This window comes from Solanum lycopersicum, chromosome 10 (genome assembly GCF_036512215.1).
Source record: "Solanum lycopersicum chromosome 10, SLM_r2.1".
NCBI classification, from domain to species: Eukaryota; Viridiplantae; Streptophyta; class Magnoliopsida; order Solanales; family Solanaceae; genus Solanum; species Solanum lycopersicum.
In genome coordinates, this window is record NC_090809.1 from 1984358 (window position 1) to 2011051 (window position 26694).

Here is a 26694-nt window from a genome sequence, read left to right on the forward strand (position 1 = left end):
AATTTATTTTAAAGTAGTTTATGATTTATGGATTAAAAAAAATTGAATACTTATTTTAAGTTAAATAATAAAAATAAAAATAAAAATTGTAAGTTCTAAATCATGCTTGTCAAATTTAATTCATAGATCACATTCATCGAGTTCATTTATTAATGGCATTTCAATAACTAATATGCTTGTTTTAACTGTACAACTCAAATTTAAATTATTCTTAATTAAATTTTTTTGATAATTAAGATACGAAGCTTGTAAAATGAAAATAGTTAAAATATATTTTTGATCTAATCTTTTTTTAGAGTTGAGTGTCCATCGAAAACATCCTCTTTATCCCGTAAATATATCATTTACCATTATGACTAAACTTTGGTAGCAATATTAATTTAACACTTCTACTTGAATAATTATCACTTCCATTTATAAATATGAGCTGGTGAACAATATTCTATTTGGAATAATTATTGTTATATTTGCAATAAAAAATTAACAGCTTAAGATGTTTAATCTTAAGAAGCCACTAATTAATTAGGAATTATTTGCAAATTATAAGAGAGTGATAGTAAATTACCAATTAATTTAGATTCAAAATTAGAGAAGAGCCACCCAATATGTTACCTCATTTAACAAATTGATCAAAATGACTTAATTAGTGCATAAAAATGGATTAGTAGGAATTAAGTGGGGTTAGTGCATATGCTTGTTTTAAATGTACAGCTAATTATCTAATCAAATTAGAATTAAAATTGATTAAATCTTTTTTCATAGTTAAGGTATAAAACTCAAAAAATCATAACTATTTAGATGTATAATTTTACCATTAATTAACTCTTCTTCTTTTCTTTTTTTCAAAAAAAAAATCGAAAGTTCATTGAAAACATCCTCTTTAATCTCATAAAAATAAAAATAAAATTTATACATATAATAAATACTCTCTCTAAATATCACTCGTAAAATTACACTGATAAATTAATTTTATTTATATATTAGTTCACACATTCGTGTTCATTTAGAATTCACCCCTTTTTGTTGACATGTATTTGAGTTGTAATAAATTGAATTTATAGTTTTAAAAAATAACAAATCTTCTCACATGGAGAAAGAAGCCAATAAATAAAACTAACTTCCATAGAAAGCTTTATTCATTCTTTACCTTTTTTTTTTTGGTGCCTTTTGATATTTTTAATTTTTTAATTCGATATTTGATATTCGTATTGAATAACTGTGTGATTAGAGCATTTCGGACAAATACAAAGACATTTACCTATACTTTATATTTATATTTAAAAAATATGAATATATATTTAACAACAAACACAATAACTAAGAGGAGCGTCTATGACTATGAGATTAGTGACTAACTTAGACCGTAATTCATAAATTTTGAATTCTGGCTCATTTTGTGGTATTGTGCTTAACTAATTTTAAATCCATGCTAATACGTCTTACATTAAAATAAAGCAACTTCATAATCAAGACACGAATACAATATCTGTAATTAAAAGAGAAGTACTTATCATTCTATCATAAACTTAATTTTACGTAGTGTTATACCGTTTTGAAGTGAAATAACGAGATGATAGCTGCCTAAGGCCCTTGAGCGTAGGTGTGCGACCCAAGTTTGGGTCTAGGCTACATCATTTTCGATTTTAGCTGATAATTTAAAAAGACCTTAAAAAGTATAGGTGACAAGTTATAAATATTCAACCTAACGTACGTAAAGTGATGCCCAAGTCATCGGTTCACGAAATACACGAGCTATGAAATAGTTATATTATCTAAATTTATATTTATCTTTGGGTCTAGATTACATTTTTTCAATTTTAGCTAACAATTTAAAAAGGATTTAAAAAGTATAGGTGACAAGTTATAAATATACAACCTAACGTACGTAAAGTGATATTTAAATCGTTCGTTTACGAATACACAAGCTATAAAATAGCTATGTTATTTAATTTATATTTATATATTAGTATTACTTATTTATCTTCAAATTTTTAATCTGCTTTCAACTATAAATATATTATTAACATAGTAAGTAATTTAAAACCCTAAAAGATCAAAACAAAAAATGAAAGGACAAGGAAATTAGAGCCTCAAACAAAAAACAAAAACAAAAACATGAGTGACACATTAAAAGCACATTATTAGTATTTATAATTAGTTGGATAATAGTATCATTAAGCATTATGAGCAGTGCTGTTGAATGTGTGATTATAATTAGGAAAATATTATTAGTGCCACAGCTGTAATAATCAACTAGCTTAATTAAATTCTTATGACATTAATACGTGTCTTGTATAAAAAAAACTTCTTTTTGCATATATATCAATGGGACGATTGAAATTTCTTTATTTTTAATTAAAAAATTTAAAATATGAAATTTCAGTGGAATGTTAATCGGAAAAACTTTTGACAAGCCAATTGATAATTTTGCTAAGAAATTTTCGTCATTTTTCAATAATAGATAAAATTCATAAATAATCACTTTAATCTCTTGAACTCGCATTATCACGAAATTTTAAATTTTTATAAATGAATTTTAAGATATTATTAGGAAATTTCACATGTGAAATTTAAAACGCCACAATAATGACTATTTTTATTAAAAAAAATAGTGTCCAAATATAGCTAGTGGATATTTTGTCAAGAATTTCTTGATTGCAATTTTTTCTTCGACAGATAAAAATTAATTTTAGAAATTATAGTTATTATTAGTTAAGTAACCATATAAGAAATCTTCTTGTTTTAAATATTATAAACAATTTCACTTTTACAATGACTTAGTTATATCTATAAATAATACCTTTTAAATGGTCCAATATTATAAAATTTTTACATTATATATAAATTAAACTCTAATGCGATTTTTATAAAATCCCTAATTACTTCCTTTTCTTTTTAATGTATATTTTCTTTTTCCACCAAAATAATTGTTATTTTAACAAAAATCATATCCATTAAAAAAATAATAAATATAATGTGCACTTAACTAAATTATTTTCTTTAATGGGATAATGCCCAAGTACCCCCTCAACCTATGTCCAAAATTCTAGAGATACACTTATACTATAATTAGGTCCTATTAACCCCCTGAACTTATTTTATAAGTAGTTTTCTACCCCCTTTCAGCCTACGTGACACTAGTTTGAAAAAAAAAAGTCAACCATCATTGGATCCACAAGATAGTACCACGTAGGCCGAAAAAGAGAAGAAAATTATTTAAAAAATAAGTTCAGGGGTAATAGGACCTTAGTATATTATAAGTGTGTCTCTGAGATTTCAAGCATAGGTTGAGGGGGTACTTGTGCGTTATCCCTTCTTTAATAAATACTTCTCGAAAATTTAAACATTATCAACAAATAATACAAGAATATAGGTGAAGAACAAACTAATCATATTTTTTGCTTCTTCCTTTTTTTTCCCGATACGTCTCTCTATCGTTGTTTGATCATACTAAAATTATGTATTTACTTATTATATTATTACTCCTGCTCGATAGTTTTTTAAATAGTTTTTTTAATTAAACTAATCTTATTTTAAAACGAAATGGTGGGTAAATCTACAGGAAAATCAATAATAATAGTAGTTAGAAAATTTTTGATAGAAAAATAATTAAATGGGACCATATCTTACATAATAAAAAAATAGAAGTAGCCATCACTATTTACAATTTACAAATACACCTTTCATGGTTGTCTCTTTCTTAAATACTAGAAAATGATGATTTTCCTAGCGTAACAGACTCTTATTTGTCTGATTAAAAAAGTTAATTAGCGGAATTAGAGTATTCGTTACGGATTTAACTGAATATAATATTATTATTTTAAATTTTGTATTTTTTTCATAAAAATTCATGACATGTGTAGATATTATTAACTTAAAATGTAGTAATTTAAAAAAAATACTATAAAAATTCAAAATACGTAAGCTTTAAATCTCGACTCCGATTCTGTAAATAAGTTACTAATGAGGGTTTTTTTGGTATCTTAATTCTTAGTTTTCAACTTCTAAATATAATGACTAATTAGACAACTCATAAGTTGGATTTTTTTCTAAAAATATTCTTGTATTGAGATAAGTGCTTGTATTTTTTATTTTTTTCGTAAATCATTATCGCCTAAACTGATTCAGAATTTTAAATTTATAATTTTCAAATTTTAAAAAAATGCAGTATAGTGGATGTCAAATAAAATTCAGTCATTTTTTCAAAAACACATAGGATTTACATATATATAGAGAGAAAATGTTTAACTTCTATATATTAACCACATATGAATCGATGTAAAATTGTTATGTATTCATACAAATTAGTAAATTAGCCAAATTCCTATACATTTCATGATAAATTTTGCATACACTTTACTATAGTTTAAATACAATTTACTATAGACCATAGCTTGTAACTATAGGGTTAATTAAAGTGCTTGATTTTACTATAATATTCTTGATAATGATTGCATGTATGATGCTCTAGCACAATTTATATTTAAAAAAATAAGGAAATTTTTTCAAAAAGCCAATCTTATTGCTAATGGTACAATTAAAGAAAAATAAATAAAAAATCAATATAGTGAAAGAAGAAAAGATGAATTAAAGCACTTCCATTTGGACCCCATATCATGTCTCCTTAGTGCCCCCATGATTAATTTGATTTATTTCCAAATTTTTTTCTCCACTATACACACTTCTTCTTCTCTCATCTCTTCATTTATAACATTTTTATAGATCAAAAAAATTCACAAAAAAAAAAGAAGTTTCATTTCACCTAGTGTTTATATTACTACATCAAACTATGATGTCAAGTGAGAAAATAAGAGAAGTAGGAGAAGGATCATCATCAAGTGGTGGTGCTATTAGTATTATAGCAACCCCTCTTAACAATCATCATCGTCAGTCATCATCATCATCGTTATCAACACTAGCACCAACACCAGCATCATCATCAGCACCGCAGTTAAGTCGATACGAGTCGCAGAAACGTCGCGACTGGAACACGTTCGGCCAGTACTTAAAAAATCAACGACCGCCTATATCGTTACCTCAGTGTAACTACAATCACGTGTTAGATTTTCTCCGATACCTCGATCAATTCGGAAAGACTAAGGTTCACTTACATGGTTGCCTATTTTTCGGGCAACCCGAACCGCCTGGTCCGTGCACGTGTCCATTAAGACAAGCATGGGGAAGCCTAGATGCCCTAATTGGTAGACTTAGGGCAGCCTATGAAGAAAATGGTGGTTTGCAAGAAACTAACCCTTTTGCAAGTGGCGCTATACGTGTCTATTTAAGAGAAGTGAGAGATTCACAAGCAAAAGCAAGAGGAATTCCATATAAGAAAAAAAAGAAGAAAAAGAGGCCAAATTTGCAAATTAAGGCTAGTAACAACAATGATGGGGCTACTTCTGCAAATTTTCAGCTACAATCTACTACTTGATTGCTATGGAATAAAGATTGGAATATCAATTTCATCGAGATCGACGATAAAAGAGAAAGGGTAAAATTTTGAGTTTTTAATTATAATTAATAAAAGTATTTGTTTTGTTATGTGTTAATTAATTAATATAGTACTTACTATACATATAATTAAATACTTTTGAATTATGGTGTTTTAATTTTTCTATGATGCTTGAATTATTGGAATATTGTTGTTGTAGATATTGCGGATTATTATATGGACAAAAATTTTATTTAATGAGCTCGATTTGGAATTTTATCTGAACTCTGAATGTTTTTTTATTATCTTTTGGCTATGCTTTTACTGTTCGTATTCGTGCTAAAAATTGTTAGACTCGAATCGAATTTACTCAATAAAACCCTAGCTAAAACTAGAGTTTGAAAACCCTAAATTACATAGCTTGTTCTTAGTTTTAAGTTATGAAAAATTGGCTGATCAGTAAGAATATATATTATTAAAAATAAGAGAAAAAATGGATTCTTATTTTGGGCACTATCAATTTTTTATTTATGATAATCCTCTCTCTAGAAATGTATATCCTTGTGCTTTTTATTTTATAAAAAAAAAATTGTGATATCATTTGGGATTCTACTATTAATTAGTTGGTGCCATTGAGCATAATTTAGAAGATTAAATTAAGGTCACGTAGCTATATAGTATAATTCTTGTGTATATAGAAAATAAAAATAGAGTCTATCATAGTATGAGGAAGTAATATTTTGATCGTAACTGATAAATTAGTTGTTGTCATACGATCAAGAGGTCACGAGTTTGAATTCATATGAAAATAGCCTCTTGTAAAAAAGTAAAATCAGACTGTACATGAGTATAATAGATCCTTGTCATTTGACTCTTTTTTAAACACCGCGTATAATCAAAGCTTAGTAAACCGAGTTTTCTATCATAAATGTCAAACAACATAATATGAATTCCTTTGGAAGATGTTCAAGAACAAGAAATAATTAATCACTTCCCTTTTTGTAAAATATTCCAAGTTATTATAAAATGTAGTTGTTTTCACAATATTATAAAATTCTTTAATATTATTGGTGTATAGATGTTATTTATTTGAATTATTATTGCTAGCCAGGATTCAAAATTTCAAGAGTGTTAAGAGAATTAAAATAATCTTGTTAAATTAAAATCTACTTTTGCTGATGATGATCCCTCATATATTTATGTATACCATGTATTTTGCAAAGAAATACTTCAACCTAGAAATCAAGTTTAGGTTCAAGGTTTGAGTCAAAACGACCTTCCTCATTCCACGTCATGATATGATCGTTTTATCAGTCTAAAAGTTTAAACCGTCAAAGAAAGGAAATAACACATTTATTAATTTTATATTTACATCAACATATCATCCACCACCCTCCATTTTCCTCTTGCTTCCATCCTATTATACCATATATATTGCCCCAATCAATTTAAATTCGCATCAGAAAATTTTATGTAATGATTAAACTTGATTTGAAATCTTTGATTAAATACGAAAAAACTCAACCTTCGATAAAATATTATCTCATGTTCTAATAACAACTAACTAACGAAGGATGTTGTTATTTTTCTTCACACCTTTATTGACATATGAAAGTTATATACATTTGATGTGATTAGCAATAAGTTGAAATAATATGTGAAGTTATCTAGGGCCCACTTCATAAATAAACTTCTTTATTAAGCAAACCTCAATATTTAGGGTAAGAACTATCACCATAAATCTCTAGCTATGAATAGAAAAAGAAAATTCAAATTCATTCTATACATGTATATACCATATAGTGTCCTTTTGCTTATTGAATAGACATATTATTGTGGTTATTCTTGATTTGAAAGATCATAATAATGTTCTTTTGTTTTTTTTTTAAGAGAAAATCATTAATTTAAGATAAGAGATACAGTTGCAGTTTATCTTAAAATACCTAATACAAATTTAACTAAAAAGTATAATATGATGAAAGAAAAAAGATTTATAAAAGGTGATACCTTCTGACATTCTGCGTCTCAAAATATTTGTCATATTTTGATTCTCATAAGTCTATTTGATTAATTTTTGGTGATAAATTGGATAAAATTAGTTAATATTGAATTATTTTTTAAAAATCCAAACTAAATGAGAAGTACGATATAAGTCACAATTTATCTAAAAAAAATACATCTCAATATATCGATTGAACTTTATATAGTTTGATTCTTAAAAAAAAAATATGATAATTAAAAGCTCACATTTTTACTTTTTTGGTGATTCAAATTTACGATCTTAAACTTAGAGATGATTAATATGTACTTGCTACTTACCATCTGATCAACTCCTCGTCAATGGAGAAAGTACCAAGTGGTTGGGAATATGCTTTGCTCATGTTATTACATACATTTATTTTAGGTCTTTTGCTTTCTAGGATGTCTTAATCCTCCTATTAGAAAATTTAATTTTATGTCAATCTATATATAAAGAACTATATTTATTACTTTAATTTTGTATAATATTAGTATAAGATGAATTTAAATAATAGAGAAATATAGTAAGTGGGAAATAATCATAAAGTGAATCTCATTTTGTATTTGACTGATTATCTATCATTTATTCTAGATTATCGATCAATTTTTTTATAGAATTATATGCAATCATTTTTTAAGTGTAAATAACTTTTATACTTTCTATGCATAAAATTACAAAAATCGAATAAATTAAATATTTTATGAGAAAAATATTTTTTTCTTTTCAACAAAAAACTTGTTCCGATGAATCGTTAAGACATTTTAACTTTGTTGAAGAAGGTGATTAAAAATAGGTTATAAAAAATATTCTCATGGAAGTACCCCTGGTTATTAATTAATTAATTCTTAAACAAACAATATTAAGATTATGTACAAATTAGTTTTGTTAAATAAACATATAGTAATAAAGTGAATAGGAAAGAACAATAATACCAAATAAACATATTGAGAAAAAAAAGGATCTTTGCCTTGTAAAATATCAATCAAACAAAAAAAAAAAGAAGCAAGAGATACCATATCTAGAGAATATATTTAAAAAAATTATAAGAGGCCCTATTATTTTTTTCCAACTTTACACAAATCTTTCAACTTTTCACTGATATGGACATTGACCAAAATTGTAATTAGTCTCCATTTTACTAATTACCAATCCTATTTTAAGGTGAATTTTTCTTGGTTTTAAGTCTTAAATTAAACTTTCTTTCTAAGTGGTCCCCCGAGAATTAAATAGGAAGAAGGATTTGTGATTTTTTTTTCCAAATTCTCATTGATGACTATTCTCTCTCCCTCCCTTCTTTTTTTTTATAAAAAAAATGCGCAAGTACTCCTCAACCTATATCTGAAATTTCAGAGATACACTTATACTATACTAAAATCCTATAATAAGATCCTGTTACCCCCAGAACTTATTTTATAAGTAATTTTCTACCCCTTTTTTAGCATACGTGGTACTAGTTTGAAAAAAAAAAGTCAACCAATCTGGGCTCACAAAATAGTGCCACGTAGACCAAAAAAGGGGTAAAAAATTATTAATAAAATAAGTTCAGGGGGTAATAGAACCTTAGTATAGTATAAGTATATCTCTGAGATTTCGAGCATAGATTGAGGGGGTACTTGTGCATTATCCAAAAAAAAAACTAAAATAATTAAAACTAGATTAATTATAATAAAAGTTAAGTTTGGTTTTTGAGCTGAGAATTTATGTGAAATAATTTTTATCATGAATGTGTCCATAAATAAAATTTTCCTTTGTCATCATTTTTTAAACTTTTTGAAGAGATTTGCCAAACCTTAGTCACCCTTTTTGTCTTGTTTCTAATTGACATAGTACTATGTTTCTTTTGCCACCTTAAATTCAAATCAACCTAAAATAAACAACATACTCCTTTAACTTTTTCAAAAGGTTGTCCATGTTTATTCAGAATTATTACAAGGTGTTTCTCTTTATTCGATAAAAATTCGATTATTATAGTGAAATGTTATCGTAGAGATATAACTATAGTATCAAACGTAAATCATCCTGTTTTCTTGACTTTTTATTGATACATTTTTGTTTATCATGTTTTCTCTTATAAGAATTGTCGAGAAAATTCACAATTGCTATTTTTCGAAATGTATATTCAATCACTAATCCTATAGCAAATCAAAATTACACTAGGCAAATCTGATGCGATGAACTCTTACCGATAAATTGGGTAAGCTTTCTCTTTTTTATATTTGGTCAAACATATGCAGGGGATTTTGCTGAGTCATGTTTGCAATGGTGGATGTTGGAGTTTGAACCAGAATTTATTGGGTGGGGATGAGACTTTGGGGTATCAATTTTTGTCTAAAGAAAAAAATTAACATTGATGAGAGTGGGGTCGGGCGGATTTATCATTGAAATTATGAATTCGATTAAATTTTTAATAATTTCGCGCAAGAATATATCCTAGACAATGAAAGAAGTTTTAGGTGGTGTTGGGTCCCATTTCCTTATCCTAACAAAGAATCTAGAAAAAAAAATTGATAGAAAAACTGATAACGAGCCCAACACACTGTACAAAGCATCCCGCGTTTACATAAGGTCCAGGAAAGAGTTACACCCTAAGAGGATGTAATGCATGTAGTCGATTTGACACAAAGTGATTGATTCTATAACTTGAATCCGTGACTTACATGTCACACAGAGATAACTTCCCTTCTGATAGAATAACTAATAATATAACAAATTTGCTCGATATTTCGAAAAAAAGAAGATAAAATAAAGATGCTAGTTTATTCACAAGCATTAGTCTCCTCAACCAACTCAAAGGACCTAAGGTGAAACCAAGCATCCTAGGCTTCCAGCCTGCATTACAAAATTGTTGTCTTCAAGCTACAACTTTATCTGCCTCAGATACATGATCTTCAACCTTGTCAAAATCGAAACTCTTAGCAACATCAAAGAAGTGAGCTACGGCTTCTTCAGGCGTACCCACGAGCACACCGTGGCCAAGATTGAGGATGTGACCACTACTCCCTGCACTCTTGACAACCCTGTCAAAGAAAAACAGTCAGATCCTTTTCCCAGAACTAGAAGAGATGTCGAATGCTCCGTGGAGCCCTTTCAAACGAACTATCTAACACCAACCACCTCCATCGGTTTTTCGTATTTTTCATGGTTTCATCAGAAATCATTGAACACAGGCACTATTCGCGTTAAAGTGGTACATGAACAAGAAAACATCTTCCAACTACTACCTTATCATATCTATAATAAACTCAAATATATAAGTGGAGAAGGGTAGAGGAGCGAAGTCAGAGTATTTAAGTTTGTAATTTGTTAGCGATGATTATAGCTTAAGGTTCAGTTATACAACAACAAACCTTTTAATTTCATCTGTCAATGCAGGAAGAGGACAAAACAAGGTAGCGGGATCCACATTCCCCTGTATACCAATATCTGTTCCTAGTCGCCGCCTTCCATCTGCCATATCAACTGTCCAGTCAAGTCCAATTACATCAACTCCAGTTGTTTTCATCCGTTCAAGAAGTCCACCATTTCCGTTAATGTAGAGCACAAGAGGTGTTTGTGGGCACTTTCTTTTAATTATACCAACTATCTGCATTCAAAAATCTGAGAGGTGTTCAAAATGGAAATAGAATGAGAGAAAGTTTACATAATGATTAATAAAGAAATGACATTTCGACACAACCAGCTATTAAATCACCCAAAGAATCCTCCTCTAATCCAAACATCATTCATGATATGTAACACTTATGACTCTAATGTATGAACCTTATTTCCATGCCTAATCCACTAACTACTTTAAGGACTCATCAGTTATATATATATGCATCAGATATCATATGCAACGCTACTCTTCCTAAAATCACATAATTTTAACTGATTACCAAACATGCCTTGAAAGCATTATTGAACAACTAAGACTTCCTGGGATGCTTCAATGTTACCCAAATTAGAAATCCAGTAAATTTTCGCAATTGACCACCCCATCCAATCTATGCCCCCATACGAATGTGCTATTTGGGCACAAGGAATTGTTTGTTTCCCTGACTAACCAAAAAAAATGAATAATCTAGCCTACCTCATCAATATAAGGCTTTGACCAGCAGTCCCACATATGAGGTGGGAGTTGTCCACCCCATGAATCAAATATCTGGATGCAATGAGCTCCAGACTCCACTTGATACACAATATACTCAGCAATTGCTTTTGATAAATGAGATAACAAAGCTCTCAAAACATGAGGAGCGGTATGGCACATGTCCTTAATCTTCGTATATGTACGAGTTGTACCTCCTTCAACTATGTAGGTAGCAATTGTCCAAGGCGCTCCGACAAAACCCAAAATTGCAGCTTGTTCTCCAACCTGACATTTCGTGGGAGAGGAAAAATCCTTAGCTTTTAATACTTTGTCGCATTTAACTTTAGATCAAGAGACATCATAATAAGAATCCTTTCAGCACAAATAGCATGGAATTAACAAAAATACCTCCTTCCTCAAAATACTAAGTGAGTCTCCCACAAATTGTAGTTTCTCCAAGTCAATGGAGTGCAATGCTTTCAATCCCTCTTCAGAACGAATGGGAGACTGAATGACTGGGCCTCTTACATCTTCAATGTCAAATTGGACACCAAATGCAGGTAGCGGGGTAAGTATGTCCGAAAAGATGATTACACCATCTGGATGAAAAGCTTCCCAGGGCTGCAAAGAAATTTCCACAATGAGATCAGTTGTCTCTGATCTCTCTCTGAAGGATGGATGTTTCTCCGCAAGCTTTCGGTAAACAGCCATATACCTTCCCGCTTGACGCATCATCCAAGCGGGTGGGCGACTCACCCGTTCTCTTCTTGCAGCCTTCACCAAAAGAGGATCTGAAAAACATACATTTGGAAGCACAATGTTGAGTTCCCCACAAAGAATCTGAAAGATGAACTGAAGTGACACAGAAAACCTGATAGCTTGAACTAACCCTCAATCCCCCTCTCTGGCGCAGAGGGACAAAAGAGCTTGTAGGTACGTAAACACTATACACTCTTACAACAAGAAAGCTTTTGCATTATTAGGGTATCTATAATGCAGTTTTAGGATCTGGCAAGATCAAGTAAACCAATAGCAACTAAGCAACATGGTTCCGCTATGAACAGTTAACACCTTGAATCGTGACTAGAGCACCGTTTTAAGTTTATCAGTTTATCTCAGTATTTGCTCATAATGGAAGAGAGGGAGTAATTGAAATTCTGGAGACACATTCTTTAAGACTACAATGTAACCAAAATTAAATCTAATATCCAACCAGATATACAATCATAAGCTACAATGCAGAGGGATAAAACAATTTATACCATTGCATTCCTGAAGGATCTGGAAATATGTTAACCATTCAATAAGAAGGTACTAATATGAAATAATCATTACACATGTCATAGATATAATTGTAAGGGTACTTTATTTACCAAGTTCTAAGAGTGATAAAAGTATTTGAGAAAATGTAATGTTACACATCAATGATAACGACAACATACTGTAAGAGTACAAAGAATCACAAGGCAAGAGATAAGTTGCATTCTGAATCCTCACCAAAAAGTTGCAGCTTGCTCGTAACTACAATTTTAAGAAAACTGAACAAAGTGATCCACCTTCTAAGAACTTCTCTAGCTTCTCGCCTTTTCACAGACACCCTAATTAAGCATTATGATCCATCTTCATAGAACCATCCACCTACGCTACTACAAATACTACTCTCTCTTCCCGCCTGTAATTTCTATGCTAGTAATGTGTACTTGTGTAGCAATGGATGAGCTCATGGTTGAACTACTGTAGTCAAGACTTGAGCTTGATCGAGGATGCTTGATTACGCATAAAGCTAGATCTTTCTTCCTTTCCATCATCAAATACGATACACAATTCCATTCACCTCAAAAGCCCATTTGTTAAGACGTAAGATCCTGATTTACTCGATAGAAAACCCAAACCACAGTTTACTGGGACTGAGTATCTTACCAAAATCTACACCGAAGGATAAACATATGTTACTCCCTCCATCTCATTTTACTCCTGAATTACTATAACATGTAGTCAAAAAGAATTTCCTTCAACTATAGTTCTTCAACATCGGTTAAGCATTATATTTTACTATAATACCTCAATCTAGTTCCTAAATATTTAAACTTTACCCAAAACTTTACGGAATCATACCTGAATGCACACAGAAAATTAGGTACTTCAACCCTCCTACACGACTCCGTCAATTTACATCGAGACAGGGAGAGTACTCATTACTATAACAACGACAATTACTACTACAACACCTTAATCCCAAACAAGACAGAGACTGCTATATGAATCTTCACTTCTTCATTTTAGCTCATTTCATATCATCATCATACAAAATAAACTAACAGATGATAAACTCAAATTACAATAACCAACCAAAATATTTGAGCAATGTGTAAAAATGTAACCATATATAAAGAACACAAATACATGAAGAAAACAAAAAGTCAACTGCAGGGGCTATAGATTTATACCAGAGTTAGAAGAAGAAGCACATGCCCGAAAAACTTTACTAGCATTGAGCTTTGCGGGTTTAGCAGAAACCCCTTTTGACCCATTTGAAACAAACCCTAATTCCACAAACAAGCTCGATGATTTCCAGCTTAATCCAAGATTGCAATAACTACTACACCCACTACACAAAAAAAAAAAAAACCCAGAAAATACATTAATTCAAAAATTCTGCACAGAGAAAAGAATTCCCTAAAAAAGAGTTCAAATACAGAAATGGGAAAGTGAAAAAGGGAAGAACTTTGTGTAGAATAAAGCTCAATTCTTGTTGTTAATGGAGAAAAACCCAGAAAAATGCATTAAATCAAAAAATTATGTAAATTAGCAAAAAAATTGAATTATAATAGAGAAATGGGAATGTGAAAAAGGGGAAAGTGGGTACTTTAAAAAGCTCAAACCTTGTTGTTAATGGAGAAAAAGCCATAGCCATTTGATTGAGGGAGAAGGTAGACTCCCTCTGCTCTCCTTATCTTTCTTGTTTTCCCCCTTATTGGATCACCCTTTATAAACTTAGCTAATTGCCAAAATAAAATAAAATGTTATAACATATATATAATAAATGATCGTTTTTTATCGTTATATAATATTTTTTTTAAATCTAAGATAATTTATAGTCGTTATAACTTTTGCCATAGCCTTTATCCTTTGGATAAGTATTTACACGTACAGGATAAATCCTCACTATGTAATAGCCTACAAATTATACATGAGATGTAAACTGCATTAGATAAGTCATACGTGACAATGAAAAGTCTCGAATCAAAAAATTATATAAATTTAAAAATAAAGATACTGGACAAAAAAAAAAATTAGTATAAAATGATAGAGTATAACGTAAAATAAGATTATTAGATGATAAAATAAGGGAAAAATAGAAAATTGTAACAACTTAAATGGTTGTTATAACATTTAAGAAATTGTTTAGAGTGGTTGTTATGTATTTTGATCATTACATAATATTATACGTCATAATTTAAAGATAAATTTATATAATAATAAAAAGTAAATTGAAGTATCGAAAAGAACTATAATAAAATGGTAGAAGGTAAGTTAAAATAAGATTATTAGATAATAAGTCAAGGTAAAATGAGAAAAAGAAATGATGAGGTATTACATGATCATATCAGATCGATTGTTACATAAAATGATACTACTTTTATCGTTAGATAGCAATGAACTCAATAATATAATATAATATAATTTAATTAACAAACACAATAAATCAACTAATTGAAAAAAAAGGAGAAAAAAAAGAGATAATATATATATATATATATATATATATAAAGAAAATGTGTTTATTTTTCGTAAAAATATCATTTAGTTTTCTTAAGAATTATCGTGTAAAGAAATACCAATTACAAAAATTTATAAATATCTGAAAATAGTTTTTTTGAAAATAAATAAATTAATTAAAGAAAGCAAAATTGGCAAAAGAATAAAATAAAAGAAATTCCTCGCATTATTGCCTTTGATTCCCAATAAATTTCGACTTGAGGGCAATTTTAAATTATATTTGCTGATCGATTTGAAATGTGTTTTTTAAAAAATTTAGACATATGAAGTTTATTTATTTCGATTTGAAGTTTTATTGATCACAAGGGCGAAATATTATTAATAGCATGAATATATGAATGGATGAATAGTACCAGGGCGAATTATTTCAAAAATAGAAATTATATTACATAAACTAAGACAAATAATATAATTTTTTATTGATCAAGATGAAAATTGGTAAAAAAAAATTAAAAAATATGGACCACAAACTTGTTAGTTGAAGTAAAGGAAACTACAAATGAAATAATATGATAGTTGAAGTAAAGGAAACTACAAATGAAAGTAGACGAAAGTAATCACAGTATCAAGTAATGATCTTTCCATTTGGAATATAGATTACAGATCAACTAAGATCATACTTGCTCCCACTAGATCAAGATTTATCAAGTTCATACAACAATACCTCAAAATACAGCTTCGAGCTAACAACAAGAAGACGGACATACCCAGTATAATCCTACAAATGGGGTCTCGGGATGGTAGAGTATAAACAGACCTTATCCCTACCTTGACAGGACTAAAGCTTCGAGCTAAGGAGAAGATAAAGTTTCAAAATATAACTTTTGTTGCTTCTTCAGCCAGAAACATTTCACGTTGAGCCAATAGGAAGAGAAACCTGGTATACTTTTCACAAAATACCAAACTTCAAATGCAACTATGTTGGCTATGCCAAAGTCATTGAAAGCTGAACAAAGTTCTTCTCATGAAGATATAGCGTTATGTAGAAAGAACGTCTACGAAGTTGCATTTTGAACAAATCTTCAACCTCTTCCCCCTCCCGAAACCAATAGAGTGGCAGTAGAGGGGTGAAACAGGAGCAAAAAGAAGCCACCAAGAAAGAATGGATCTAACAAATTTCTCAAGGATTGTAGGCCTGTAAACTTTGACAAAATACTAAATTTTCTCGTGTTTGAAGAAAGACGTAACAACAAAAGATAAATAGGCAAAGTCAAGTTTCAGAGACAACTCATTTAGCAAAACAGCATGCATATTAGCAAAATTAACAAGTCCAAGAATACAAGAGGCACTGCAGTGGTGCATTTGCATCATAATAATAAGTAGCTTTAGCAGCAAATGAGTGAAAGTGGAATTCGGAAGAGTCAAGATGAGATTGCAAAAAAGGACTCTTCAACCAGGAAGAGACCGCTTTTTGTCAATCCTCAAAGGCCAATGAGACCAAGTACTATTGCTGCAGCTATTGCTTACCTTATCGTAAAGTATTGTGTAATTTGAGCTGCTTATGTTCCTGGAGTAGCAGCACGAATCATCGTTATGTTTATATACTTGTTGGGTACTTCCAAGTCCTTTGACTACTAAGTGGCCCTTTACAATCATATAGCCCTGCGCGTTTTGCAAATTATTCACAGAGCTGACTGAGGATCCATACTTGGAACCCTTTACCCTCTTGTCATCTAATCCCAACGTCAAGTTTGATATCGAGGTATAGCTTTGGTTTCCTTGATCTACATTGTCAGAATACAACTTCAACAGATACTTTTTGAAGGACTCAAGCGAGTGAACATAAGAAGATGGCGTCGTGGCATAAACAGTATCATTGAATTCGATTATCTGATCCACTATTTGCAAGTTCCCTTCATTTCCCATTACCATATGGTTGCTATAACTTAAACTTTGAGACGACTTAGTAGTGATAGTTCCATAAGACGACTTCACCATTCCGGTCAATGTGATGGACCTACTAGCATTCGTGATAAAGGATCCATCAAAACCTGTAAAATTGGTCAGCACCGATAAAGAAAGGGGCAATAAGCTGTATCTCAACAACTTCCCTTCCGTTTTCTTACTTTTCCCGTCCAACCAAAGATGCAAATTTGCATCAACATACCACACGTTCAGAGCATCCGTGACTCCAAATGAAATCTTATGACTATTTCCATCTAAAATCTTTCCTAACAACGGGGTAATTTCAATGTCATAAGAAGGAAGATCGAACGATCCAATTCCACTAATCGGTCTCCAAAAGAGGGGATTAACACCCCCAGTATAGATCACAGTAAAAGGCCAAACTACACCAACTACCATTTCATCCAAACTAACCACCACCTCCCTGAAAGCTCCATTCCCCGCGATACTAAGATTATTCGAACTTATATACTCATTAGGTGGATTCCCATTCCAAAACTCATCATTCTCATGAAATGAAACATAAACTTCCAATACAGCCCTATACACATTTGGGGGAATCTTGAAATCCTTTGACTGTACATCTGTTGAATTTTCAATCTCAAACCACAACCCATCATTCAAATGCATATTTCTTGAAATGGGAACAATCAAATCAGCCCCAGAATCAAATCCACCCAATCTCACTTTAGCAGGATAAAAGTGAACAAAAATTTCCACATGGTACACACCAGTATATGTACTATCAACAATATTCCCTAAATAAACAGCAAAGATTTGATTTTTCATAAGCAAAGAAGAATACCTAGTAATGTCCTTCTTGACAGTCCAAAAGATCCCATTTTTAGTTGGTTCAGCAGTGCAGCTTCTGAAAATCTCAACCCCACTAACCCAAACACCAAAAATTCTATCAAATTGTCTACCTTTACAAGTTGCTCTCCATTCCAGCACAATTTTGGAAAATTTCTGAGATGGGCAATTAAAAGGGGGTGTGTAGTTAGCAAGAATTGGGGGTTTTCTGTAGGTGGAACCAAAATCATGTTCAAGAATTAGGTGTGAAAAAGGTTTGGTTTTGGGTAATTTTATAGGTTTTGTGACTTCAAAAAATGTTGTGGGGGTGGCATTTTTGGGTGAAGATTCTTGCTGAGTGATGAGTTGGGATCTATAAAGAGAAGAAGTACTGTGGAGGGTTGCTGTGGAAAATAAGGGTAGCAAGAAATAAACTAAGAAAATGGAAGAGGAGGCAGCCATTGATGATTGAGCTTTGTGAGTATCATCAGCTGACTAAAATATACTGTAGATTTTGAGTAAAAGAAACAAATTCTTATTAAAATAGAAAAATTATAAAATCGCATAATATATTATTACAAACCTATTTGTTTCCACTTAAATAACTATTTAATCAAATAACTAGTCTTTAATATAATCCTCCCACATAATAATGACAATTTTCTCACGTTGGATTTGCATTTCTCGATCATATGACCGAGAAGATGATCATATCTCTCAGCACATGATGAAATTAGGTTGTCCATGACCAATCAAATTATCTATGAGTCCTATTTTTAACGCCATCAAGCTTGTCTCATTTCGAGATTAGAGTAAAAAGTTTTGGTCATTCTACTAGAGACTACAACGATAGAGTTTTCTGAAACACTGAACAACGAAACCCTTCTACTTATCGCAGTACTGTCAAGTCGTAAAAGAATCTCAGAAAGTCAAATTTCGGGGTTCAATTCTTACGGACCCATCTACATGTTGTGAAACCTTGTACATGCCATAGTTTAGGCCGGTAGAATGAACTTTTAAGCCTTAAAATTCAATATATATCTTATGGATTGGATCTACCGTCCATTGATTTAAACTTCTATTGATTGTAGTTTGAACCCATTGGATCAAATTTAATATAAATTCCAGTGATGGAATTTGTGGTCCGTAATCCTCATTCTTAGCTCATGATCATAGGCTTTAAGTGTCTGTCTCGTGTTCAATATAGTAATCGAATACTGAACAAGACCCACATGATCCTTAAACCTCTTGCTCCAATCTTTTTTATCTATTTGAGGAAAAGGATTTCGTTTGCTACTATAAAAATGTCGGAGAATCATCGAAGATTGAAGGATTATGAGCAAACTCTCCGATCTCGATGAAGAAATGGGGTTTTAAAAGCATAAATTGAAAACTGAAAAGAAGAAGTTTTGGGTTGCCCAAAACAGAGAGCGTCAAGAAAAAAGAAAAGAATATAATTTAGGTTCAAACTTGATTTGTTTTTTTGGGTTTCCACTCGCTATTTAAATAGCCTCGATTAAATCTGAATCTGTTCAGATTTAATTGGTGCTCTAATATGGACTCCAAACAAATGAGTGAAAAGCAAAAAATTATAAATAAAGTATGTGTTACAATATTTTATTTTCTTTTTTAAAAAAAGACAAAAAAATTTATTAGGTTTATTTTAAAATTTGACTTTAGGCTCCATATGTATATATACTATTTCATTATTAATTATAGATGACTAATATATTAAACCAATAAATAATATTAAATAAAATTTAACCCAAATTTTGTTGAAAGTTGAAATATAAATAAAAATTGAAATTGAATGAATATTCAATATTTTTGACAAATCGAATCTGAAAAAAAGAGCATCCCGAAATCCCTTTCTCAGTTCCCGGTTTCTGCCGCCAAGAAACCATTTTTCTTCACCGGAATCGGAGATATCGCTCTGAGCCCTTCATTTTCCGGCGATTCCCCGGCATTTAAACAGTAGCAACCAAAGCCCTTCTGCTCAAATAGTCAAGAATGTCACGTTTTCCGGTGATTCCTTACGATGAGCAGAGATTGATAGAAGAAGTTCACTACCTCCATTCTTTATGGCATCAAGGTCCCCCCCAGCCCCACCCCCATGTCCACCCTAATCTGCACCCCCAAACCCCAGTGAGTCTACAACCCTCCGGTTCTACTCAGTTCAAGAAAAGAAATAAGCAGAAATCCAAAAGGCTGAAGGAAGCTATAGTAGATTCTGGTGTTGAATGGGTGTGTCCATCTCCTGCTGAATCGAATCCGGTCACTGAATCCGGCTGGCCCAGTTTCACTGCACAACCAAAATCGCGACCCCATTTGCCCACTGCTGAAGAATTGGCTAGTGTTGCTGGGAACCGGGCTCAGCAACAGGCATTGAAGGCGGTATCGGAGTATTTGAAGTACTCAATTGATGATGAGGAGGAGGATATGTATGAAGATGAAGATGAGGATGATATGGAAGTGGACAAGGGGGAGAAAAATTTGAACTTTTTCGCGAAGTTGTTTGAGGAGAATGATGGATTGAGAGAGTATTATGAGAAGAATAGTGAAAATGGTGGGGGATTTATTTGTCTTGTGTGTAGTGGGGTTGGTAAGAAAGGGTGGAGGAAGAGGTTTAAGGATTGTGTGGGTCTTGTTCAGCATTCGATTACTATATCGAACAAGAGGCAGACACATAGGGCTTATGGTCAGGTCATTTGTCGAATTCTTGGATGGGATATTAATAGGCTTCCATCCATTGTTTTGTCCGCTGGTGGTAAGCCTAGTGAATCTTCTGATAAACCGGTGGAGGCTCAGGTAATTTACTGTTATTCAATTGGATTTATCAAGGCATTGTCGTTGTTGTTAATTTTGTGTTATGTATTAAAGAGATTAGTATGAAATGTGTCCCGAAAGAGTGGAACAGATGGAGAATTCATATTGGCAACCTAGTTAGTTTGAACTGTTTGATTGCTTGTTATGTCCGTCGAGTATATTGAAAATTTCACGAAAAATACTTCATCATGAACTCTCATATAGGGAATTCTCGTAGCTTGAGGCACACTTATATAGGGAATTCTCATAGCTTGAGGCGTGTCAAAAGACTGTCCTTAAGGATACTGAGGATTTAACAAGCTCTAAATTAGAAGCACAAAAACTGGCAAAGATTCAATTTGTGAAAAACTCAACGCAATCTACTATTAGAAGAAGAATTTATCTTTTAACTATTACCAATAAGGGTTACCTCTCATGTGCGGTTTACGGGCTATTGCATAGGAGCAGAGTTGTTACCCAATGGGCACCGAAAGGGTAGCAACTGTGGTTTTCCCTGTCATAAAAATAAAATAAAAATTATTACCAATAAGAAAAGGACTCCAATGGTCACAAAATTACTCATAATCAGGAAGAGCATTTCATTGGTGGTTCTTTTTGGCAGAGGGGAGAGTTGGGAAGGGAAGTGAGAACAAGGAAACAGAATTGTGATACATTTTTTTGTTGTTCCCTTTTACATTAAAAAGTATAAGTTTATATCAGTGTGGTCAAGTTTCAGTTGTTAAATCATGAAGGCATAAGTTCAACCATTCTAGTTTGCATTGATTTTGCAAGCAAAGCAAAATACTGGTTGTACAAGTATTGTTGTTTCATAAATTGTAACTTTTTAAAATATGCAAATACCAAGAATCGAACAGGAAATCGAGAGAGAATAAGGGAAAGCTCTAGGAAGTACATGAGATAAAACCACAATATATTTCATAAAATGAAGAGACTAAAAGAATAGTCTGTCTATTCTAGAAAAGTCTAACTGTTTGTATTCACACACAGTAATCATAAACAGAAATAGTATTGTATTTGACTGGGGTCTATCTTTAGCTATTAGGCTCCAAACTTCAGACTTCAAGTTTGGTCAATTTGAATGACAAATTCAATAAAACATTGCAGGGGAATAAGGATGCTGGTGGTAAAGATGATACGAGTGGTCTAAGCAATACAACAGATGCTGTAAATATTGGCAGTGATGAATTATCTCAACAAAAACAGTCTTTTAGTAATGAAAACCAACAAGAAAATGGTGGTGGCTCCAGAAAATTAGAGGTTAGTTTTATGCAGTTTCTATATTCTTGATCTTATAAAGTATTGGATAAGATTGTGAGTGGTAGCTTGTATTCTTTCTTTAGAACAACTCCCTAATTGAAGCCAATATAAGCAAAGTGATTCCTGAAACAACAAAGGAGAACACAGAGGGTGTATCCAATTGTACGGTAAGACTTTTGGTTGTTGAAAAGTTGTTTGATGAAAACCTACTTCTGGGTTACTTACCTTATTTAGTTTGTGTTTCTGAGATCAAGCTTTCTCGAAGATCCACTGCTACCCCTCCTTTGTCTCTTCCTTTCTCCAATGAAAAATTCCATTTTCATGTTCATCTTAGACATGGTGTGTCTTCTTTCAGTCCTTTCTGGCTTATGTTGTGGTAAGTGGTAACTATTCTTCAGTGCTTAGTGAAGAAGCGTTTTAAGGGAATTGGGGTTTTTGGGTAGGATTCTTTGAATGTTAACGGAAACGAATACGCGTTTGAGGTTGTGGATGATGAGTCAGGAGTTGAGAATGAGGATCAACTTTCTGTTTTGCCGGCATTGTCCGATTGTTAATCGTCAATCAGAGTAAAAACCCTAGCATTCCAACACATATTCACACCATTTTTACTTTCCTTTGAAAAACCAGATCTCACCACAAAAATGATTCAAGTTGAGGAGGAAAAGAAGTAAGAAGACCAAGTTCTTGAACTAATGACAAAAGAGGAACAAGTGACAAGGCGGCTAACTATGGATTCAGAATTTTGAGAAAGAGAAAGGGGTTCTAATGGAAATAAAAAGAGATTTAATGCTTAAAAATTGTGAAGCGTGTGTAATAAACACAGAAAAAGTGAAGCACATGTAATAAACACAGAAAAAAAGTGAAGCGCGTGTAATACACACAGAGGATGCTCATTTGGTTATTATGCCACATCATCATTTAGGGTGACATTTATTTAATTTAAATTAGCTTAGGAATAATAGGACCCTTGTTAAGGTTATGTGTGTCGCAGGGATTTCAGGTATAGTTCGGGGGTACTTGTGCCTTATTCCAAGATATAAAATAAAAATTTGTGAACTACCACTTTATTGTGAGCAGTTCTTCCAGAAACTCGTATATATCTAGTGTTTAATATTTTATAAAATGAAGTTAACTATTTACATCTTAGAAAGTTTTCTAATTATAGGTTAGATCTGTGGATGAAAGATAGCTCGTCACAAAAAGGAATTAATCCTAAGCAAGATTATGAAGGTATGTTACCTGCGAGTATGATTGTGACTTGTGAGAAAGAAGGTATGTTCTCTAAGCTCTTTGGCCGTCTACAACTCCACACAGGATAGGCTTTTCTAAATATTAGTTAGACCTATAGATGATATATAGCTCATCATGACAAAGGTGTTGGTTTTAATTTCTAGACAAGATTGTGGAGTAAGCTGCCCCATGATTATGGTTGTGAGAGAGAGTGTTGTTTCTGGGACCTAGTTAGTTGTCCGAAAATCTAATGATGCCCCCAAATCACACACACATTTGCCCACTCCTGAAGAATTGACCTGTTTTGTCATTAACGAGGCCCACAGGCTCTGAAGGCTGTATCTGAATATTTGAGTACTCAGACAATGCTGAGGATGATGATGATGTTACCGAGGTGGAAGAGGGGATGCCAAGATTATAACTTTTTGTGTTAATTTTTGGGGAGGATGCTTTGTTGTGATAGTATTGTGATGAGAACCGTGATAGTGGCGAATTTCATTGTCTTCTGTGTTACTGGGGAAGAAAAGGAGGAAGAGGTAGTAGGTTAGTGGAGCACTTGTTCTGCATTCAATTGTTGTAGTCAACACAAACAAAAGGCAGGCACATCAGGCTTGTATCCATTGTTTTATCTTGGATGGTGCATATAGGCTTCTATCATTGTTTTATCTGCAGGCTGTAAGCTTGGTGAATCTTCTGAGAAATTTTAAGGCTCAGGTTAATTACTGATATTCCATCGGGTTTTAATTGGACATAGTCATCACCAATTGGGATTAGGGCATGATTGTTGTTGCTGTAGTTACAGTAGGTCTTGTATGGATAAATGTAATTGAATCTGTAAACATTTTGAAAAATATTGCAGGGGAATGAGGGTGATGGTGGTAAGAACAGTTTGAGTGGTCAAAGCAATACCAGAGATACTGTAAATATTGGCAGTAGTGAGTTATCTCAGCAAAACAGGTCTTCCGGTGATGAAAACCAGCCAGAAAATGGTGGTTTCTCCACAACGTTAGAGGTTAGATCTATTCAGCTTCTATATGTTTGGTCAGATACCTTATATTAGACCATATTGAATGAAATAATGTCAGTGGTAGCTGACCTGTACTCTATCTTTTGCACTAGTCCACAAGTGAAACCAATGCAAATGAAGATGTTAGCAATGATATACCCGAAACAGCAAAAAAGAACGCAGATGGTGCATCCAATTGTCTGGTAAGGCTTTTGGTCTAGCATTCTTCATTGAAAGTTTGTTCTGTTAAGATCTGTTTCTGGTTTGTTGCCTTCTTTGTGTTTCTTAGATGAATAATTTGTTAACTATCACTTTTCTTGTATCTCTTCCAGCAACTCAACATATATCCATCTTTTAATAGTTGATAAACATATACTTAACTAATAAAAAAGGAAGTTTCTAAATGTAAGTTAGAGATAGCTCATCACAAAAATGAGACAATCCTAGACAAAATTTTGGAGGTAGGTGACCGCTAAGCATGGCTGAGAGAAAGAGGGTTGTTCCTCCAAACGTAGTTAGCAGTCCACACAGGATAAGGCCGTTTTTTTATTTATTTTATAGAAATTGTATGGTATTGATCTTCCATTAAAAAGGTACATGATGATCTGAGGGAGGTTACAATGAGTGAATTACTCCTCCCAACTAGATATGAAGGATACAAGATCCTATATGAGATGAAGTAAATACAAAAGATAGCATTTGTCAATTGGCTTTCTAAGTAAAGAGCCTGTGTGCAAAAAGATATAATTGACTAGTCTTCGCAAGGTCCTTATGGAGGATCCCATATTAAATCCTGCTTCGTCTTTTGTTTGGTTAGTAAATTGGTCTCCGCATCTGTCCATGGTCATGAGTCCCTTCACTCCAGCAGGTAGGTCTACAAAATCTTCATAAAGTGTGTTTCCAGGATTCGAGGAGCTCATGGATGCTGGTGCATCAGCCACCTTATTCGCCTCTCTGTAGTGATTAAGGATGAATCCAGTATTTTCCATGTGATCCTTCAGCTCCTTTCCTTCATCATGTATTCTCCAAGGGGTGATGATTAAGTCATTCACACAATTTACCAGCAACCTGGAGTCGCTCTCTGCTAAAATGAATTCATATTTATTACTGATGCACCATTGAACTCCATACAACATAGCTTTTGCCTCTGCCGAGTTGCTAGTTCCTTGGCCGAGGTTCAAATAGTAGGTGAAACTTAGTGAGCCCGACTGATCCCTTATCACTTCCTCGCCTCCACAGTATCCATCCTTGCAGCTACCATCCGAATTAATCTTCAAAAAGCTGTTGGATGATAGATAGATAGCTCATCAAAAAAATGGAGTTTTATCATAGACAGAATTTGGAGCTAGGTGGACCGTGAGTACATATGTTAGAAAGAGTGTTGCTTTTCGGACCAGGTTAGTTGTCTATTAAGGATAGGCCTCTAAAGTTTAAAACCACTGAATCTGACTTAAAGTAGTCAGCAATTCATCCGCCTTTTTGCAGTCTCTCAATGTTCTCTCGTCGGTGATGTGTTGCATCCCACTCAATGCTCCCATCTATAATCTCATTCTAAAAGTGATCAAACAAAATAAATTAAGATGTAAAACTTTCACATGGTTATAAATCACACATCACCTGCTTTTACCCATTCTACCAAAAGGAATTGGAATCACTGTTTACACAACGGGTAAGATGGAAAAATTTATAAAGGATTACACATAATTCTGAAGCATATTTCACGTAGTTAACTTGTCTTTTCTATATCCACTGCCAAAGAGAAAAGTGCTACTCAGCATTGAGTTGTCACTTCCCGGGTTCTTGCAATTTCCCAGTGTCCCAGTTTTATCGTCATTTAACTACTAGTTCCCTCTTACTTTCTTAGACTTGTAACAAATTCATATATTCGATGTCATTACTTTTGATCTAAAATATGGATACTGTCTGTCATCCAGGAACCATTGCCAGATGATATCATTGTTGCAAATGAAGAAAACAATGATGTTTCAAAAGAGATAACAATCGTCAGCGAGGAGAGTTGAATGTTGATGGACTTATTATTCAAGAAGTTTGAGAATGCAACGTGAAACAGCTCATGCTTTCGAGAGCTCCCGTTCCAGGAGATCATCTCCTTCATTATAATGATTAGTATATGATTGAGGGAAAATCTATAAGTTAGTGATATAGGTGAAATTAGTTTGTATGAGAAGACATAACTTTAAAACTGATGATACCTTAGTGATTTGTCTGTATTGTATGTATGAAATTGAGAAGATGCACTCATCAGTGGCTGTGCTGTTGAGAAAGTTTTTATACTTGGGAGGCCTATGCTTTAGTTATTATCTTTTCGCCCCATGTTTTATTTACAACTATGATGGTTGAGGCTTGTACGTTTCTCGATT

At 32.4% G+C, this 26694-nt stretch overlaps 4 protein-coding genes across 6 annotated transcripts; 2 read left to right on the top strand and 2 right to left on the bottom strand.

Moving 5' to 3' along the window:
- Window positions 1-3222: 3222 nt before the first annotated feature.
- Window positions 3223-5689, top strand: LOC101260873 (protein LIGHT-DEPENDENT SHORT HYPOCOTYLS 10-like). Its single transcript, XM_004248193.5, has one exon. The coding sequence runs from the start codon at window positions 4790-4792 to the stop codon at window positions 5429-5431; it is 642 nt and encodes a 213-aa protein (XP_004248241.1). The 5' UTR covers window positions 3223-4789; the 3' UTR covers window positions 5432-5689.
- Window positions 5690-10063: 4374 nt separating this feature from the next.
- On the bottom strand, window positions 10064-14559 carry LOC101260578 (uroporphyrinogen decarboxylase 1, chloroplastic). Its single transcript, XM_010328812.4, has 6 exons — window positions 14403-14559; window positions 13968-14128; window positions 11929-12311; window positions 11521-11805; window positions 10799-11034; window positions 10064-10468 (listed from the first exon to the last, which is right to left on the bottom strand). The coding sequence occupies exons 1-6, from the start codon at window positions 14432-14434 to the stop codon at window positions 10303-10305; spliced, it is 1263 nt and encodes a 420-aa protein (XP_010327114.1). The 5' UTR covers window positions 14435-14559; the 3' UTR covers window positions 10064-10302.
- A 2096-nt stretch (window positions 14560-16655) lies between these two features.
- On the bottom strand, window positions 16656-18461 carry LOC100316898 (peptide N-glycanase). The gene has a single exon (NM_001247780.2). The coding sequence runs from the start codon at window positions 18454-18456 to the stop codon at window positions 16690-16692; it is 1767 nt and encodes a 588-aa protein (NP_001234709.2). The 5' UTR covers window positions 18457-18461; the 3' UTR covers window positions 16656-16689.
- A 1295-nt stretch (window positions 18462-19756) lies between these two features.
- On the top strand, window positions 19757-26634 carry LOC101259888 (uncharacterized). 3 transcript variants are annotated; one of them, XM_004248190.5, is made up of 6 exons: window positions 19757-20802; window positions 21925-22077; window positions 22161-22244; window positions 24167-24319; window positions 24427-24516; window positions 26248-26634. In XM_004248190.5, exons 1-6 carry the CDS (start codon window positions 20005-20007, stop codon window positions 26332-26334), a joined length of 1365 nt encoding a protein of 454 aa, XP_004248238.1. In that variant the 5' UTR covers window positions 19757-20004; the 3' UTR covers window positions 26335-26634. The 3 variants fall into 3 exon arrangements, with proteins under 3 accessions (XP_004248238.1, XP_004248239.1, XP_010327113.1); XM_004248191.5 differs by lacking the exon at window positions 22161-22244 and having other exon boundaries at window positions 19807-20802; XM_010328811.4 differs by lacking the exons at window positions 21925-22077; window positions 22161-22244 and having other exon boundaries at window positions 19817-20802.
- Window positions 26635-26694: the final 60 nt, after the last annotated feature.